The sequence below is a fragment of the Anolis sagrei genome, chromosome 1, assembly GCF_037176765.1.
Source record: "Anolis sagrei isolate rAnoSag1 chromosome 1, rAnoSag1.mat, whole genome shotgun sequence".
NCBI lineage: Eukaryota > Metazoa > Chordata > Lepidosauria > Squamata > Dactyloidae > Anolis > Anolis sagrei.
In genome coordinates, this window is record NC_090021.1 from 8,271,780 (window position 1) to 8,289,760 (window position 17,981).

A 17,981-nucleotide genomic window follows, 5' to 3' on the forward strand; every position below is an offset into this window, starting at 1 on the left:
TGCTCTACTCCGAACTCAAAAACGGAAAACGGAAAGTTGGTGGACAGGAAAAGAGATTTAAAGATGGGCTCAAAGCCAACCTTAAGAACTCTGGCATAGACACTGAGAACTGGGAAGCCCTGGCCCTTGACCACTCCAGCTGGAGGTCAGCTGTGACCAGCAGTGCTGCAGAATTTGAAGAGGCACGAATGGAGGGCAAAAGGGAGAAGCGTGCCAAGAGGAAGGCGCGTCAAGCCAACCCCAACCGAGACTGCCTTCCACCTGGAAACCAATGCCCTCACTGCGGAAGAAGATGCAAAGCAAGAATAGGGCTCCACAGCTACATACGGACCCACAAGAATATTGGAAGACAATCCTCCTTGGAAAACGAGGGATCGCCTAAGTATTTCAGAGGAAGGAACCTCAGAGTGTTCCTTGCCTATGAAAACTCCATGAAGTTCATGGTGCCACCAGAAGTTGACCGGTGACTTGAAGGCACATCCACACAAGAATACACTCGTATTCAGAAAAATGATTGTAACTGACATATCACAATGTATTAATGCTGGATCAATTCAGAAGTAGAAAAAAGGGAAGCAATAATGTATTTCTATCACCACCCAAGAAATGCTTTACATTAATCTCTTCCAAAACCAGTGGTTCATCAAGTGAAACTTTCTTTTTTGGCTCTGAAAGAGAACAGGGCTGTTTGGATTTAAATCATCTCCTTTCCAGCTGTCAAGAAAGCCTCCCTCCTTCCAAAAGGATGATAAATAGCCTCCCCTCCCCAACCTTTGCAAGCCAATTTTGTAAAAGAAAGCAAAGAGAAGGGAAAATAGCAATTATTAAAAGTGCCAATTAAATAACTCTGCTGTTGACAGCAAACAGATGGGTAAGAGAAATCCCCTGCCGGGTGGCAACTGTAGAAACAAATCACGGATATGATACGAGGTGGAAAGGGAAGGTTCAGCAAGTGGGTTGGAAATACCTGCAATTGAGGATGAAGCAGATGGGGATCACGGGCTCAGAAGGGACCACAAGGGTCATCCAAGAATTAAGCAGAGGCTGGATGGCCATCTGTCAGGGGTGATTTGAATGCAATATTCCTGCTTCTTGGCAGGGGGTTGGACTGGATGGCCCATGAGGTCTCTTCCAACTCTTTGATTCTATGATTCTATTCTATGATTCTATGAAAGCACTTCTGAAAGAAGACCACCCAATCTGTGTTTAAAGTCCTCCAAAGATGGAGAGCCCCTCATCCTATGGGTCCATCCATTCAGTTCTTGAACAGATCTAACAGTCGAGACGTTCTTCCTAAGGTTTAGGTGGAATCTCTTCTCATATGATTTGCATATACTTGTCTATACGTAGTCTCTGGAGAAGGGGAAGACAAGCTGTCTCCATCTTCTAGTCTCCATCTTTTAGGCATTGTGTATTCCTAAATGGCAGGGGGCTGGATGGCTCTTGCGGTCTCTTATGATACTATGATCCCTTCAAATATTTCAAGATAGCTATCATGTCATTTTTCACACTTCTCCCTCCAGTTACCGCCCAGTTTCGAACCTCTCGTTCCTGGGCAAGGTGATTGATGGGACAGCAGTGGAGCAGTTGCAGCAGTTCCTAGCGACACAGCCGGACTAGATCCCTTCCAGTCCGGCTTCCATGTGGGGCACGGGACAGAGACTGTGCTGGTCTCCATCACGGATCACCTTCGATGCCAGCTTGACCAGGGCGGGTCAGCGCTGCTTGTGCTATTGGATCTCACAGCAGCATTTGACACAGTCGACCACAATCTCTTGACCCACCGCCTTGCTGTTGCTGGAATCAGGGGGACAGCTTTAAACTGGCTGTCCTCCTTTCTTCACAACAGTGGACAGCGAGTGGAGAGGGGAGGCCTGGTCTCCGAGAGGTCCCCTCTCTCTTGTGGGGTTCCTCAGGGGGCCATTCTCTCCCCTCTGTTGTTTAACATCTATATGCAAACACTTGCTCAGCTGGTCCGAGGTTTTGGGCTTGAGTGTTACCAGTACGCTGATGACACTCAGCTGGTGCTGAAGATGGAAGGCCGACCGGACTCTGTACCCGATTGTTTCCATCAGTGCCTCAAGGCCGTTACTGGATGGCTGTGTGCCAGCAGGTTGAGGGTGAATCCAGCAAAGACGGAGATCCTATGGCTGGGTGGACTGGGCAGTGGGGATATCCATCTGCCCACCCTGGATGGCGAGGCGCTACGCCCGTCATTGTTGGTCAAGAGTCTGGGAGTCCTCTTGGACCCTCTGCTGACGATGGAGGCCCAGGTCTCCGCCATTAGCAGAACCGCCTTTTTTCATCTGCGGCAGGCTAGACGGCTGGTCCCCTCCCTGTCCAGGGACGACCTAGCTACGGTGATCCAGGTCACGGTCATCTCAAGACTTGACTACTGTAACTCCCTCTACATTGGCCTTTCTCTGTCAGTGATCCGGAAGCTCAAGTTGGTACAAAATACAGCTGCTCGACTTCTTGCGGGAATTCCGATGAGATGCCACATAACACCAATCTGACTGCAGCTGCATTGGTTACCAATTGAGCACCGGATCACTTTTAAAGTGATGGTACTCACCTTGAAGGCCTTGCATGGTCTGGGGCTGATGTACCTAAGGGACCGCCTCACCCCCTACCAACCCCAGAGATCCCTCTGTTCTGAGGACCAAGATCTTTTGGAATTCCCCAGTGTCAAGACCTTGCGTCTAACAGCAACCAGATGCAGAGCCTTTACAGCAGTGGCACCATCACTCTGGAATACTCTGCCACCTGAAGTCTGTGCCTTGCGGGACTTAACAGCTTTCCGCAGAGCGTGTAAGACGTATCTGTTTCGACAGGCCTTTGATCTTTGATATTGCTGTTTTTAAATCGTTTTAAATTGTGTTTAAATTGTGTTAGATTTTAGCCTGTTCTTGTAAGCTGCTCCGAGCCCCAGGGGAGTGGCGGCATATAAGTTTGAATAATAAATAAATAAATGAATAAATCCAGCTCTCAGAGTCAATCCTCATAGAGATTGGCTTTCAGATATTTGGAAGACTTGTGTAGGCTTGTTGAGGACCAAGCTTCTTGGAAATTTCAGTTTCAAAGGGCTGTCAGAAGTCAAAGCTTGATGGAACCGAAGGAGGAGGAGGAGAAGGGAGAAGGAGAAGGAGAAAGCTGAGATGCCCTTTTCAGAACTATAAAACTCTAAAATCATAACAGTAAATAAAGAACAACTCTCAAAAAAGGTGAACTCCAGACAAGAAACCACCAGGGACAGCTAATCATCTCTCAACAAAGGATTCTCCCAGGCAGTAAGAAGCCACACCTTGTACCTGCTAGGCCATTAAATGCTAATCAAGGTGGCCAATTGAAACATTCACACCTACCTCCAACAGACCAGAGTTCTTTCTCCCACCCTAGACTTTCCACAGATATATAAACCCCTTATTCCTAGTTCCCAACAGAACTCAAAACCTCTGAGGATGCCTGCCACAGATGCAGGTGAAACGTCAGGAGAGAATGCCATACAGCCCAAAAAACTTACAACAACCCAAATTGTCTCTCTGTTTACACTATAAATAGACGGGTCCAGCGGAACGTGATGCGCCCCAATTCAAAGCAGCAGGCAACCCGCTTAATCAGAAAGCCCTCTTTTAGGCACATGAAGCAGATTTGAGCGGAAGCCGATCCGCTAGTTACACCAAGAATCCTATTACACCAAATTAATTCAATCTGGCTAATTAGAGAGCAGGAAGTTCTTTCAATTACTTTATGTACCTTCAGAGAAACGCACTTGAATACAAGAGCAGATTTTGTTAATTGCCGTTTCCTTAATCTAAAGATTAGTTGCAGAACTTGGCGACAGAAGGTCAAAAGGGAAGCTGCGTTGTTATGCGCCACCTTCCATCGGTTCTGGAGTTCAGGCAGCGCATGGAGATAATAACAATAATAACTATTATTATTATTATTATTATTATTATTATTACAGAACAAGCCATTAGAACCAATGCCATCAAAGCCAGAATTGAAAAGTCGACGACAGATCCCAAATGTAGACTCTGCAAGAATCATAGAATCAAAGAGTTGGAAGAGACCTCATGGGCCATCCAGTCCAACCCCATTCTGCCAAGAAGCAGGAATATTGCATTTAAATCACCCCTGACAGATGGCCATCCAGCCTCTGCTTAAAAGCTTCCAAAGAAGGAGCCTCCACCACACTCCGGGGCAGAGAGTTCCACTGCTGAACGGCTCTCACAGTCAGGAAGTTCCTCCTCATGTTCAGGTGGAATCTCCTTTCTTGTAGTTTGAAGACATTATTCCACTGCGTCCCTATCTCCAGGGAAGCAGAAAACAAGCTTGCTCCCTCCTCCCTGTGGCTTCCTCTCACATATTTATACATGGCTATCATATCTCCTCTCAGCCTTCTCTTCTTCAGGCTAAACATGCCCAGCTCCTTAAGCCGCTCCTCATAGGGCTTGTTCTCCAGACCCTTGATCATTTGAGTCGGCCTCCTCTGGACACATTCCAGCTTGTCAATATCTCTCTTGAATTGTGGTGCCCAGAATTGGACACAATATTCCAGGTGTGGTCTAACCAGAGCAGAATAGAAGGGTAGCATGACTTCCCTAGATCTAGACACTATGCTCCTATTGATGCAGGCCAAAATCCCATTGGCTTTTTTTGCTGCCACATCACATTGTGGCAGCAATGTGATGTTTGTCCACAAGGACTCCAAGATCTTTTTCACATGTACTGATCTTGAGCCAGGCATCCCCCATTCTGTATCTTTGCATTTCGTTTTTTCTGCCTATGTGGAGTATCTTGCATTTGTCCCTGTTGAACTTTGGGGAAGCAGATGAAACAATAGATCCCATCCTCAGCTGCTGCAAGAAGATCGAGCAGATAGACTACAAGCAGAGGCACAACACCGTTGCTCAGATGATTCATTGGAACTTGTGCCACAAATACCATCTGCCTGCGACAAAGAACTGGTGGGTTCACAAGCCGGAAAAAGTTACAGAAAATGAACACGTCAAACTACTCTGGGGCTTCCGAATTTAGATAGACAGAGCACAAGACTCCTGACCTCATGATCATGTTAAAAAACAAAATATGGATTGTTGATGTTGCAATCCCAGGTGACAACAGGATTGAAGAGAAACAACTGGAAAAGCTGACACGATATGAGGATTTAAAGATCGAAGTGCAAAAACTCTGGCACAAGCCAGTCAAGGTGATCCCAGTGGTGATCAGCACACTGGGTGCAGTGCCGAAAGACCTTGGCCTGCACTTAAACACAATCTCCACTGACAAAATTACCAGCTGCCAGCTGCAAAAGGCCACCTTACTGGGATCCGAATGCATTATTTGCCGATACATCACACAGTCCTAGACACTTGGGAAGTGTCCGACGTGTGATCCAATACAACAGCTAGCAGAGTGATCTTGTCTGCTGTGGACTCATCTTGTTGTGTTTCAAATAACAATAATAACAACAACAACAACAACAACAACAACAATAATAATAATCAAGGTAGTGACATCTCCAGCTCATCCCCTGTTTGGGTATCAGCCAGTACGTCAACGACTGAAATCAAGAAATAGTTTTCTAAGATCTACAGAGACACTCGCTGGAACACTTCAGCAAGCGAGAGTCCAAAAGTGGCAGGCTCAAACCCAGAACCTCAATCAATGGCTGATACCAAATGAGAGACAGGTGAGAAGAAGGGATGCCATGAAAAATAATTCAAAATATGGAAAGCATTTATCAGCACCAGAGCAACAGCAGTGGCTTAATGGCAATATTGGGACAAATGGACAAAGACCAGACTTGAAAAATACAAATGTCTAGTGTTTATTAATTCTGGACAAGCTGCAAAATAACATGCATGTATACTAATACTTCTTTCTGCAAAGAGCTATCAAGGCCACCGAATCCTTTGCAATCTGGAATTTCACAAGGCATTGATGTGCAGAGGAGAGATCATTCCTAATGGCAATGGCACATGATCGCATAGCTTCTTTTATACGGCCCCCTCTTCCCATCTGCAATGCTCCTGATCAATTAAGCTGCTGCTGCAATCAATTAATAGGATGCAACTATCAATTATCAAGCCGGGATGAATTCTTCACTGTCTCAGCAAGAAGGCAGCAAGACGGAGCACTCTCCTTGGTTTCTATAGGTCACCTTTCCGGACTTTTTTTCTTCATGTACTCCTCATTTATAGAGAGTTTACATCATTTTCAGCCTGGGATGAAAAGTCAGTGGTTCTCAGCCTGGGGTCCCCAGATGTTTTTGGCCTACAACTCCCAGAAATCCTAGCCAGTTTACCAGCTTTTAGGATTTCTGGGAGTTGAAGGCCAAAAACATCTGGGGACCCCAGGTTGAGAACCACTGGTTTAAGTGCTTCAGATCATCTCATTCCTTTCAACATTTTGGAATGAGGATGCATAGGTCCTCCAGTACAGATGTTCAACATCCACTGGAAGTTCACCATAGGATTGCACTGGAGGTCATAGGAATGACTAGAGAAGTCTTCTCTATAGGGATCTCTAGGTACTCCACTGCAACCCTATGGCCAACCTCTGCTGGAAGGCCACCATAGATAGAAGCACTCTGGGGGTCATGGAAATGACTAGAGAAGTCTCTATCGGGATCTCTAGGTGCTCCAATGCAACCCTATGGCCAACCTCTGCTGGAAGGTCACCATAGATAGAAGCATTCTGGGGGTCACGGAAATGACTACAGAAATCTTCTCTATAGGGATCTCTAGCAACTCCAGTGCAACTCTAGGGTCAACTTCCATTGGAAGTTCACCATAGGGTCCTCCTGTAGGAGTAAGAAATGACTAGAGAAGTGTTCCCTATAGGAATCTCTAGGTACTCCACTGCAACCCTATGGCCAACCTCTGCTGGAAGGCCACCATAGATAGAAGTATTCTGGGGGTCACGGAAATGACTACAGAAGTCTTCTCTATAGGAATCTTTAGCTCCTCCAGTGCAACTCTAGGTTCAACATCCATTGGAAATTCACCATAGGGTCCTGCTGTAGGAGTAAGAAATGACTAGAGAAGTGTTCCCTATAGGAATCTCTAGGTGCTCCTATAGTAAGTCATTTCTTACTATAGGAGTAAGAAATGACTAGAGAAGTGTTCCCTATAGGAATCTCTAGGTACTCCACGCAACCCTATGGCCAACCTCTGCTGGAAGGTCACCACAGACAGAAGCATTCTGGGGGTCACAGAAATGACTACAGAAGTCTTTTCTATAGGAATCTCTATCTCCTCCAGTGCAACTCTAGGGTCAACATCCATTGGAAGTTCACCATAGGGTCCTCCTGTAGGAGTAAGAAATGACTAGAGAAGTGTTCCCTATAGGAATCTCTAGGTACTCCACCGCAACTCTATGGCCAACCTCTGCTGGAAAGTCACCATAGATAGACGTATTTTGGTGGTCACAGAAATGACTACAGAAGTCTTCTCTATAGGAATCTCTAGCTCCTCCAGTGCAACTCTAGGATCAACATCCATTGGAAATTTGCCATAGGGTCCTCCTGTAGAAATGATTAGAGAAGTGTTCCCTATAGGAATCTCTAGGTACTCCACCGCAACCCTATGGCCAACCTCTGCTGGAAGTTCACCATAGATAGAAGTATTCTGGGGGTCATGGAAATGACTACAGAAGTCTTCTCTATAGGAATCTTTAGCTCCTCCAGTGCAACTCTAGGGTCAACATCCATTGGAAATTCACCATAGGGTCCTGCTGTAGGAGTAAGAAATGACTAGAGAAGTGTTCCCTGTAGGAATCTCCAGGTGCTCCAAGGCAACCCTATGGCCAACCTCTGCTGGAAGGTCACCATAGATAGAAGCATTCTGGGGGTCACGGAAATGACTACAGAAGTCTTCTCTATAGGGATCTCTAGCAACTCCAGTGCAACTCTAGGGTCAACATCCATTGGAAGTTCACCATAGGGTCCTCCTGTAGGAGTAAGAAATGACTAGAGAAGTGTTCCCTATAGGAATCTCTAGGTGCTCCTATAGTAAGTCATTTCTTACTATAGGAGTAAGAAATGACTAGAGAAGTGTTCCCTATAGGAATCTCTAGGTACTCCACGCAACCCTATGGCCAACCTCTGCTGGAAGGTCACCATAGACAGAAGCATTCTGGGGGTCACAGAAATGACTACAGAAGTCTTTTCTATAGGAATCTCTATCTCCTCCAGTGCAACTCTAGGGTCAACATCCATTGGAAATTCACCATAGGGTCCTGCTGTAGGAGTAAGAAATGACTAGAGAAGGGTTCCCTATAGGAATCTCTAAATGCTCCAACGCAACTCTATGGCCAACCTCTACTGGAAGGTCACCATAGATAGAAGCATTCTGGGAGTCATAGAAATGACGAGAGAAATCTTCTCTATAGGGATCTCTAGTTCCTCCTGTGCAACTCTAGGGTCAACATCCATTGGAAATTCACCATAGGGTCCTGCTATAGGAGTAAGAAATGTCTAGAGAAGGGTTCCCTATAGGAATCTCTAAGTGCTCCAACGCAACCCTATGGCCAACCTCTGCTGGAAGGTCATCATAGTCTGGGGGTTACGGAAATGACAAGAGAAGTCTTCTCTATAGGGATCTCTAACTCCTCCAGTGCAACTCTAGGGTCAACGTCCATTGGAAGTTCACCATAGGAAGGTGCTTGGGACACAGAATGACTAGAGAAGTGTTTTCTATAGGAATGCGGAGGTCCTCACAACCTCTGAGGATGCCTGCCATAGATGCAGGCGAAACTTCAGGAGAGAATGCTTCTAGAACATGGCCATATAGCCCAAAAAATCTTCCATTTATTCTTTGCTATGATGGGAAGACAAGGTAAGATCACCATGAAGGAGGCCACACACTCCCAAAACACAACACAATCAGGACCAGCAATTCCTCATTAAAACAAGATGACTCTGTCTGTGAGAGGATCTCTAGTGAGATACCTTCACAAAAGGGCCACAAAACACTTTTGAGCATTTAGGGAAAATGCTATATTCATACTAAATATTACCCTTACTGATCACCATTCTTCTCTCTTGGAAGCTTCGGGCAACCGGTGCAGATGCCCTTTGTGGAAGATGGAAAAGAGTGGCACTATTGAGACTTATTGATATCAAGTTGGTTGGTCTGAATGCCATTTTATTTTATTTATATTATTTATTAGAGCTAGCTCCAAGCCTTTTCGACTAATGTGATTTACGGTAACATCAGTTCCGGCAACAATGGTAAAATTTATGACGTGCACTTAGTGTTGTTTGTGTTTTGCCAAATAGAAAATGTAGTTCTATTTTTAAGTTATGATTCTATGCTTCCTGCCCTTGCTTCCCACTGACACACACCGAGGGTCTGGGCAGAGAAGAGAAATGCTGCCAAGCTTTGTATGATGGGACATGGGAGGCCTGGACCACGTTGGGGTTGTGTTGTTGTGGGACATGGGAGGCCTGGACCATTTTGGAGTTTTGTTGTTGTGGGACATGGGAGGCCTGGACCACGTTGGGGTTGTGTTGTTGTGGGACATGGGAGGCCTGGACCATGTTGGGGTTGTGTTGTTGTGCGACATGGGAGTTCTGGACCACGTTGGAGTTGTGTTGTTGTGGGACATGGAAGGCCTAGACCATTTTGGGGTTGTGTTGTTGTGGGACATGGGAGGCCTGGACCATGTTGGGATTGTGTTGTTGTGGGACATGGGAGTTCTGGACCACGTTGGAGTTGTGTTGTTGTGGGACATGGGAGACCTGGGCCATTTTGGGGTTGTGTTGTTGTGGGACATGGGAGGCCTGGACCATGTTGGGGTTGTGTTGTTGTGGGACATGGGAGTTCTGGACCACGTTGGGGTCGTGTTGTTGTGGGACATGGGAGGCCTGGACCATGTTAGGGTTGCGTTGTTAACTGCTGTCAAGTTGTCTTTGGCATTGGTCAACCCTATCTATCTATCTATCTATCTATCTATCTATCTATCTATCTATCTATCTAAATGCTATGTGTATAATGAGTACCTTAAAAACAAAATAATCAATGAACAAAACACCAAATTTGGCAACAAAACGCCTCACAACACAAGGAGTGACCATCACTCACAAATTATGATTTTGTCATTTGGGAGTTGTAGTTGCTGGGATTTATAGTTCACCTACAATCAAAGAGCATTCTGAACATCAACTATGGAATTGAACCAAACTTGGCACACAGAACTCTCATGACCAAAAGTAAACACTAGAAGGGTTTGGAGGGCATTGACCTTGAGTTTGGGAGTTGTAGTTCACCTACATCCAGAGAGTACTGTGGACTAAAACAATGATGGATCTGGACCAAACTCTACACGAATACTCAATACACCCAAATATGAACACAGATGAAGTTTGGGGGAAATAGACCTTGCCATTTGGGAGTTGTGGTCACTGGGATTCACAGTTCACCTACAACCAAAGAGCACACTGAACCCCATGAATGACAGAATCTGGGCAAACTTCCCACACAGAACCTCCATGACTACCAGAAAATACTTAAGGCCATCCAGTCCAACTCCCATCACCAGGGCAAGAAAACGTAATCAAAGTCCTCCTAACAAAGCGCCATCCAGCCATAGATATAGATAGATGATAGATAGATAGATATGATTCACACACAGAGAGATATCATAGATTTGAAAGGGTCTACTAAAGAAGAACAATTATATGTTGTATATTCCAGGGTGGGCAAACCAGACAATCTCCACATCAACACTGACCAAGAAACCGCAAGAAATACTGTTTACCCACAAACATATATTAGAAACCAACACGTTCTCATTAGTTTATTTTCCAGATCAACAGACTGGGCCACAGCAATGCGTGGCAGGGGATGGCTAGTATATATATAAAAGCGACTTCCAAGTCTCCCTGTCATCAACAGTTTGTTCAGACCTGTGACTTCCTTGACTATTCTGTGTGTGTGTGTGTGTGTGTATATATATAAAGCCGACACGTCAGCAGGTCAACCTAATCTACAAAGGCCTGATCCCATAGCCAGGATTTCACTTGTTTCTGAAAGGTCAGGAGGGATGGAGCAGATCTAATTTCACTTGGGAGGGAGTTCCAAAGCCGAGGGGCCACCACAGAAAAGGCCCTCTCCCTTGTCCCCACCAAATGCGATTGCAATAATGGGGGGACAATGAGCAGGGTCTCCCCGGATGATCTCAGGGCCCTAGGTAGATCGTAGCAGGATATATGTTCGGACAAGTAAACTGGGCCAGAACCGTTCAGGGCTTTTATAGGCCAAAGCCAGCACTTTGAATTGTGCTCAGAAGCTGAAAAGCAGCCAGCGGAGCTGGTGTAGCAAGGGGGTTGTGTGCTCCCTGCACCCTGCTCCGGTGAGCAATCTAGTTACCGAGCGTTGGACTAGTTGAAGCTTCTGGGCAGTCTTCAGAGGCAACCCCACGTAGAGTGCATTGCAGTAGTCTATTCGGGATGTAACCAGAGCGTGGACCAACGTGGTCAAGTCTGTCTGTCTGTCTGTCTGTCTGTCTGTCTGTCTGTCTGTCTGTCTATCTATCTATCTATCTATCTATCTATCTATCTATCTCAAAGTATGTTTGTTTGTCTGTCTGTCTATTAGTCCTACAAAGGCTAGGTGAAGTGGCCCTCTGCAATGTCACTCGGAAAGGAGACATGCGCATGAGGGGAACGGAGGGAGGAAGGAAAGAGCCACAATGAGAGCCAAAGTGCTATGAAGACATTGTGAGCTGGGAAAGTGAGCAAGGGGAAAAGAAGAGAAGGAAAAGAATAGAAGGAAGGGGGATAAAAGGAAGAAGAGAGGAAGGAGGAGAAAGGAAAAGGGAAAAGGTATGAAGGGAAGTGAAGAAAAAGAAGGGAATAGAGAAGAGAGCAGAAAGAAAGAGGAGAGAATAATAATAATAATAATAATAATAATAATAATAATAATAATAATAAACATGGATCAAGGAACATGAAAGGCACTGCAAACTACTCCAACCAGAGAAGTCAGCCATAGCAGAGCACCAGATGAACCAGCCTGGACACAGCATTTTATTTGAGAACACAGAAATGCTGGTCCACTCTCACAACCACCATGTCCGACTACACAGAGAAGCCATTGAAATCTACAAGCATGTGGACAATTTCAACAGAAAGGAGGAAACCATGGAAGTGAACAAAGCCTGGCTACCAGTATTAAAAAAAAAAAACTCTAAAATTACAACAGCACAACAACAGAGGGGAAACAAAAAAAACAAAAGATTCCCCCCAGGCACTTCCAAGCCATTGAATGCAAATCAAGGTGATCAGCTGAAACATTCACACCTAGCCCCAGCAGACAAAAGTCCTTTGTCTCACTCTGGTCATTCCACAGATATATAAACCCATTTTTCCTACTTCCAGCAGACCTCACTACCTCTGAGGATGCTTGCCATAGATGCAGGCGAAACATCAGGAGAGAATGCCTCTAGACCATGGCTTTTTTTAAAGATAGTTCTCAACTTGTTAGATTGATGATACCAAGCCACATATTTATTAAATTTGTACCTTACTTTGCTGCCAAATGGTTTAAACTTTTGCTTCAAGAGCCGGGGGCCTTTTTTCTGCTGTGCTTTGCAATTATCCTTTCGTGAAGGTTAGTTCAGAGCTAAATCTTGGCTACTGGGGAGAAGACTCGTAATTAATGTCGAGGAACTGGAGTTTTAAACGGCTTTGATTGTGCTTTTCCAGCATCGCGAAACGGTTATTGTATGTACTTGATATTCAGCTCAAATCGCTACTTTTAAAAGCTAACCTTTACAAAATTTAATAGAATAATAGATATTGAAATGCCATTCCTTGGCAGTGCCGTGCGCGCTCTCTCTCTCTCTCTTTTTCGGAGGCAAGACATACACTGAATAAAAATGTAAAGTTTGATTTTTTCAAAAAGAATGTGCGGCCCCTCGGAGTCCATCTTTTTATATTACTACAGTAGAGAGAACACAAGGTCAACATGCCTTAAAGGCACCAAGTCCTGCCTGATCTTGAAAGCTAAGCAGGGTCGGTCCTGGTTATTATTTGGATGGGAGACCGCAAGAAATTCGAGGTTCCATAGGCTCTGTTTCAAAGTAAAGGTAAGGTTGTCCCCTGACATTAATTCCAGTCATGTCCGACTCTGGGGTGTGGTGCTCATCTCCATTTCTAAGCCGAAGAGCCAGTGTTGTCCATAGACACCTCCAAGGTCATGTGGTCAGCATGACCGCATGGAGCGCCGTTACCTTCCCGCCGGAGAGGTACCTATTGATCTACTCACATTTGCATGTTTTCGAACTGTTTCAAAGGAAGGAACAAAACCAACTCTGCAATTTCTTTGCTTAAGAAAACCCCAGAAAATTCATGGGTTCCCCAAAAGTCGACAGGCAACTCAAAGGCAAATACAGACACTGAAGAGCCTAAAAAATCTTTTCACATATAAACATCTTTGTAGAAGCATACGAGAAGCTCGGCTACTCATTGTACATTGAGAAAAACAAAGCACCGGGATTGTGGCGCAGCTGGCTAAGTGTCAGCTGCATTAAGATCACTCTGACCAGAAGGTCATGAGTTCGAAGCCGGCCAGGGTCGGAGTGAGTGTCCGGCCAATTGTGTAGCTTGTTGTTGACCTTTGCAACCCGAAAGACAGTTGCATCTGTCAAGTAGGAAAATTAGGTACCACCAGGGGCGGTTCGTCCATTACGCGAAGTAAGCGGTCGCAGAACACTTTTTTTGCCAGGGGTGCAGAGGCGCCTCTGTAAATGCCCCTCGACTGCCACTTGAGGAGCGTCCCCTCAGCTCACAACAGCCCTAGCAGTCTGGGGGGAGCCTCGGCTTTCTTGCCTCGCTGCTGGGCGATCCTCTTCCTAAAGGGGCCGGGCCTTGAGCCTCGCCTAGCCCCTCTCGTTCCTGCTCCACCTGGCCACCGGGTGCGCGAGCAGAGCCGGCGCTCAATCGTTCTCCACGTTCGATCCCTTCCCCATGACCGACTCCCTTTCCCGATCCCCCGGTGCTCCACCCACCTCCTCTCCTCTCCCCAATCTGCTGGTGTCCGAACTTTGGGTCCGGAGGCGTGTCTGAAGACCCCAGCGTGTGCACCAAAAGTCACCTCTTCTCCTGAGCCATTGGGACCAAGAGAGAGAGAGAGAGAGAGCCCATCCAGCTGGAGGCATCTCCCACCTCCGCTCCCTCCTTTGTTTTTGCGCCTACCTTCAGGAAAGGTGGGCATCTCCACCTCTGTCTCTCTCTCTCTCTCTCTCTCTCTCTCAACGCGTGGCAGGGCACAGCTAGTAAATAATAAATATACTTCATAACAGGCCCTTTATTTAACGTGCTTCAGTCTTACCTGCGGAATGAGCGGAGAGGTTTGCCTTCCCTTTTTCTCATCTCTAACCGGAAACAGGGATTTAAGCAGCTTTGGCATCTGAGGCACAAAAGACTTCACGGGATTCAAGTAAGTAGCAGCGAGGCCACCGAGTCCTGCAAACGACAACAACCATGTAAATGCACAGTATCTCTATTTTCTGCCCACTGCACAAGTCATAGATAAGAACCTAGAAGCCATCTCAAGTCTCTTAAGTCAGAGGGTTTCCAACAGTGTGTCACGACACATTATTGTGTCGACTGCAGCATGTAGAAGAGTCGCATTAAATGTAATGACAAAAATCTCAGGAAAGGTTTTCATGAGGTATGTTGTGTTGCCATACATTTTGTTATTACTGTTTATGTCTGTGTCCTTATTTCTTGGTTTAACATCTGTTTGGCCAATAAAACCGAATGGCTGTGTCACTAAATGTTGCAAATGTCTAAAAAGCATGCCACCAATGTGAAATGTTGGAAAGGTTTTGGCACCACAATTCAAGAGAGATATTGACAAGCTGGAATGTGTCCAGAGGAGAGCGACTAAAATGATAAAAGGTCTGGAGAACAAGCCCTATGAGGAGCGGCTTAAGGAGCTGGGCATGTTTAGCCTGAAGAAGAGAAGGCTGAGAGGGGATATGATAGCCATGTATAAATATGTGAGACGAAGCCACAGGGAGGAGGAGGGAGCAAGCTTGTTTTCTGCTTCCTTGGAGACTAGGACACGATGGAACAATGGCTTCAAATTACAAGAGAGGAGATTCCATCTGAACACGAGGAAGAACTTCCTGACTGTGAGAGCCGTTCAGCAGTGGAACTCTCTGCCCCCGAGTGTGGTGGAGGTTCCTTTTTTGGAAGCTTTTAAACAGAGGCTGGATGGCCATCTGTCGGGGGTGATTTGAATGCAATATTCCTGCTTCTTGGCAGGGGGTTGGACTGGATGGCCCATGAGGTCTCTTCCAACTCTTTGATTCTATGATTCTATGATTCTTGCTAAATCTGACTCTCTCTGTGTGTATGTGTGTATGTGTGTATCTACAGCACCAGGATTGTGGCGCAGCTGGCTGAGTGTCAGCTGCATTAAGATCACTTCCGACCAAAAGGTCATGAATTCGAAGCCACCCCGGGTCGGAGTGAGCTTCCGACCAATTGGGTAGCTTGTTGTCAACCTTTGCAACTTGAAAGACAGTTGCATCTGTCAAGTAGGAAAATTAGGTGCCACCTATGTGTGGGGAGGCTAATTTAACTAATTTATGAGGCCATAAAAAAGACTCCAGCAAAGTATGCGGGGAATGCGGAAGTACTTCATCAGTGTCGCTGATGGACGATGAAAGCGTCATCTCCCCTGGCGGCCAGAAAAAGTTAAATAGCCTCTGACAGTCTGTCTATATCTGTTGTGTGTCTTTGGCATTGAAGGTTTGCCATATTTGTGTACATTGTAATCCGCCCTGAGTCCCCTGCGAGGTGAGAAGGGAGGAATATGAATACTGTAAATAAATAAATAAAATAAATTATACATTCAGGTTAAAATAAAGCAATAGGTAAAGGTTTTCCCCTGACATTATGTCTAGTATCCAACTCTGGTGTGTGTGTGTGTGTGTGTGCTCATCTCAGTTTCTAAGCTGAAGAGCCGGTGTTCTCCATAGACACCTCCAAGGTCATTTGGCCAGCATGACTGCATGGAGCGCCGTTACCTTCCCACTGAAGCAGTACCTATTGATCTACTCACATGTGCGTGCTTTCGTACTGCTAGGTTGGCAGAAGCTGGGGCTAACAGCTCACCCCACTCTCCAGATTCAAACCTGTGACCTTTTGATCAGCAAGTTCAGCAGCTCAGTGGTTTAACCCACTGTGCCACCGGGAGCTCCAAATAAAGCAATATAATCAGCAAAAAATGCATCAACTATAGTATTAAAACCCCACACATGCTATCCTTCCGCTACCTTGGTTTAATATTACTGACTCAATGATCTAATCAAAATGTTACAGGACTGGGTTGTTGTAGGTTTTTTTTGGGCTATATGGCCATGTTCTAGAGGCATTCTCTCCTGAAGTTTCGCCTGCATCTATGGCAAGCATCCTCAGAGGTAGTGAGGTCTGTTGGAACTAGGAAAAAGGGTTTATATATACGTGGACTGACCAGGGTGGGACAAAGGACTATTGTCTGCTGGAGCCAGGTGTGAATGTTTCAACTGACCACCTTGATTAGCATTTGATGGCCTGGCAGTGCCTGGGGCAATCTTTTGTTGAGAGGTGATTAGATATCCTTGATTGTTTCCCCTCTGTTGTTTTGCTGTTGTAATTTTAGAGGTTTTTAAATACTGGTAGCCAGATTTTACTTCTTAAACTCCATCATCTACAATCCTATCTAACATGACCAAAATGCTAACTTCCTAATTCTGCTCTGTAATTCTATATGCGTACATATTGCTGATCAGAAGGTTGGTGGTTTGAATCCGGGGAGCGAGGTGAGCTCCCGCTGTTAACCCCAGCTTCTGCCAACCTAGCAGTTTGAAAACATGCAAATGTGAGTAGATCAACAGATACCACGTCTGCGGGAAGGTAATGGTGCTCCATGCAGTCATGCTGGCCACATGACCTTGGAGGTGTCTACGGACAATTTATTTATTATCATAATATTTATTTATGTTTCATATACATCTTATGCACTTAGCCCAAAAGTAATTTTACACAATAGTTTAGACATTTTGTGCGTGAAACAAATAAATGCCAGGATGGGAGTGAAAATACATTTACTTCGGGTTGTTGTAGGTTTTGGGCATGGTCTATATGGCCATGTTCTAGAGGCATTCTCTCCTGACGTTTCGCCTGCATCTATGGCAAGCATCCTCAGAGGTAGTGAAGTCTGTTGGAACTAGGAAAATGGGTTTATATATCTGTGGAATGACCAGGGTGGGACAAAGGACTCTTGTCTGCTGGAGCTAGGTGTGAGTGTTTCAACCAATCACCTTGAATAGCATATAATGGCCTGACAGTGCCTAGAGCAAACTTTTGTTGAGAGGTAATTACATTGTATTGGTAAAATACATTGTTACAGGATCATCATTGTTTCCCCAAAACTAACCAAAGTTGGCATGACTCTAATCTCTAGGAAAGGGAATTCCATAAGAAGTAGCCACCAGTGAGAAGACCCTGTAGTAAGCTTTGACCCTTCTGGACATGGTGATGAGGTGTCGTAACCCAAAGCCCTCAATTCTGGTGCTGGCCATGGAATCCTTTCTTACCTGGATCGGCAGAGCCGTTCTGCTGCGGAGATGCCAGGAGACTCGGTCTGGACTTGTTGGATTGTGCCGAGGCTTGCGATACGTCTTGATGGCTTTCCCAACGGTTCTGGAAGGAAAGAGGAGGCAAAGATATCCACAGAGATAAAACCAGAAGCACCACAACTGCAGAATGAGAAGATCGCCAACACCCAAAGGAAGCATCACTAGCACAAGGAATAGAAGACGGACGAGGAGAGAATGACCCTGCTGGAAGAAACACCGTTCTGGTCCTAGATGGAAGGACGTGGTCTCTTCCCTACAACCCATCTGCCCCCAGAGACAGAGACCAGCCATTTTCACAACTCCGAAGTTTCAAAAACTCTTCTTCTACAAGCCAATGA

At 45.6% G+C, this 17,981-nt stretch overlaps 1 protein-coding gene across 2 annotated transcripts in view; it reads right to left on the reverse strand.

The window, feature by feature from the left end:
- Positions 1–17,981, reverse strand: part of KIF13B (kinesin family member 13B) — a 268,692-nt gene that overhangs the window by 11,222 nt on the left and 239,489 nt on the right. For both annotated transcript variants that reach the window (XM_067462696.1, XM_060754661.2), the window contains 2 exons: positions 17,602–17,707; positions 14,343–14,476 (listed from right to left, as the gene is read on the reverse strand). In XM_067462696.1, the coding sequence (XP_067318797.1) occupies positions 14,343–14,476; positions 17,602–17,707 (240 nt within the window). The remainder of the gene's footprint in view (positions 1–14,342; positions 14,477–17,601; positions 17,708–17,981) is intronic.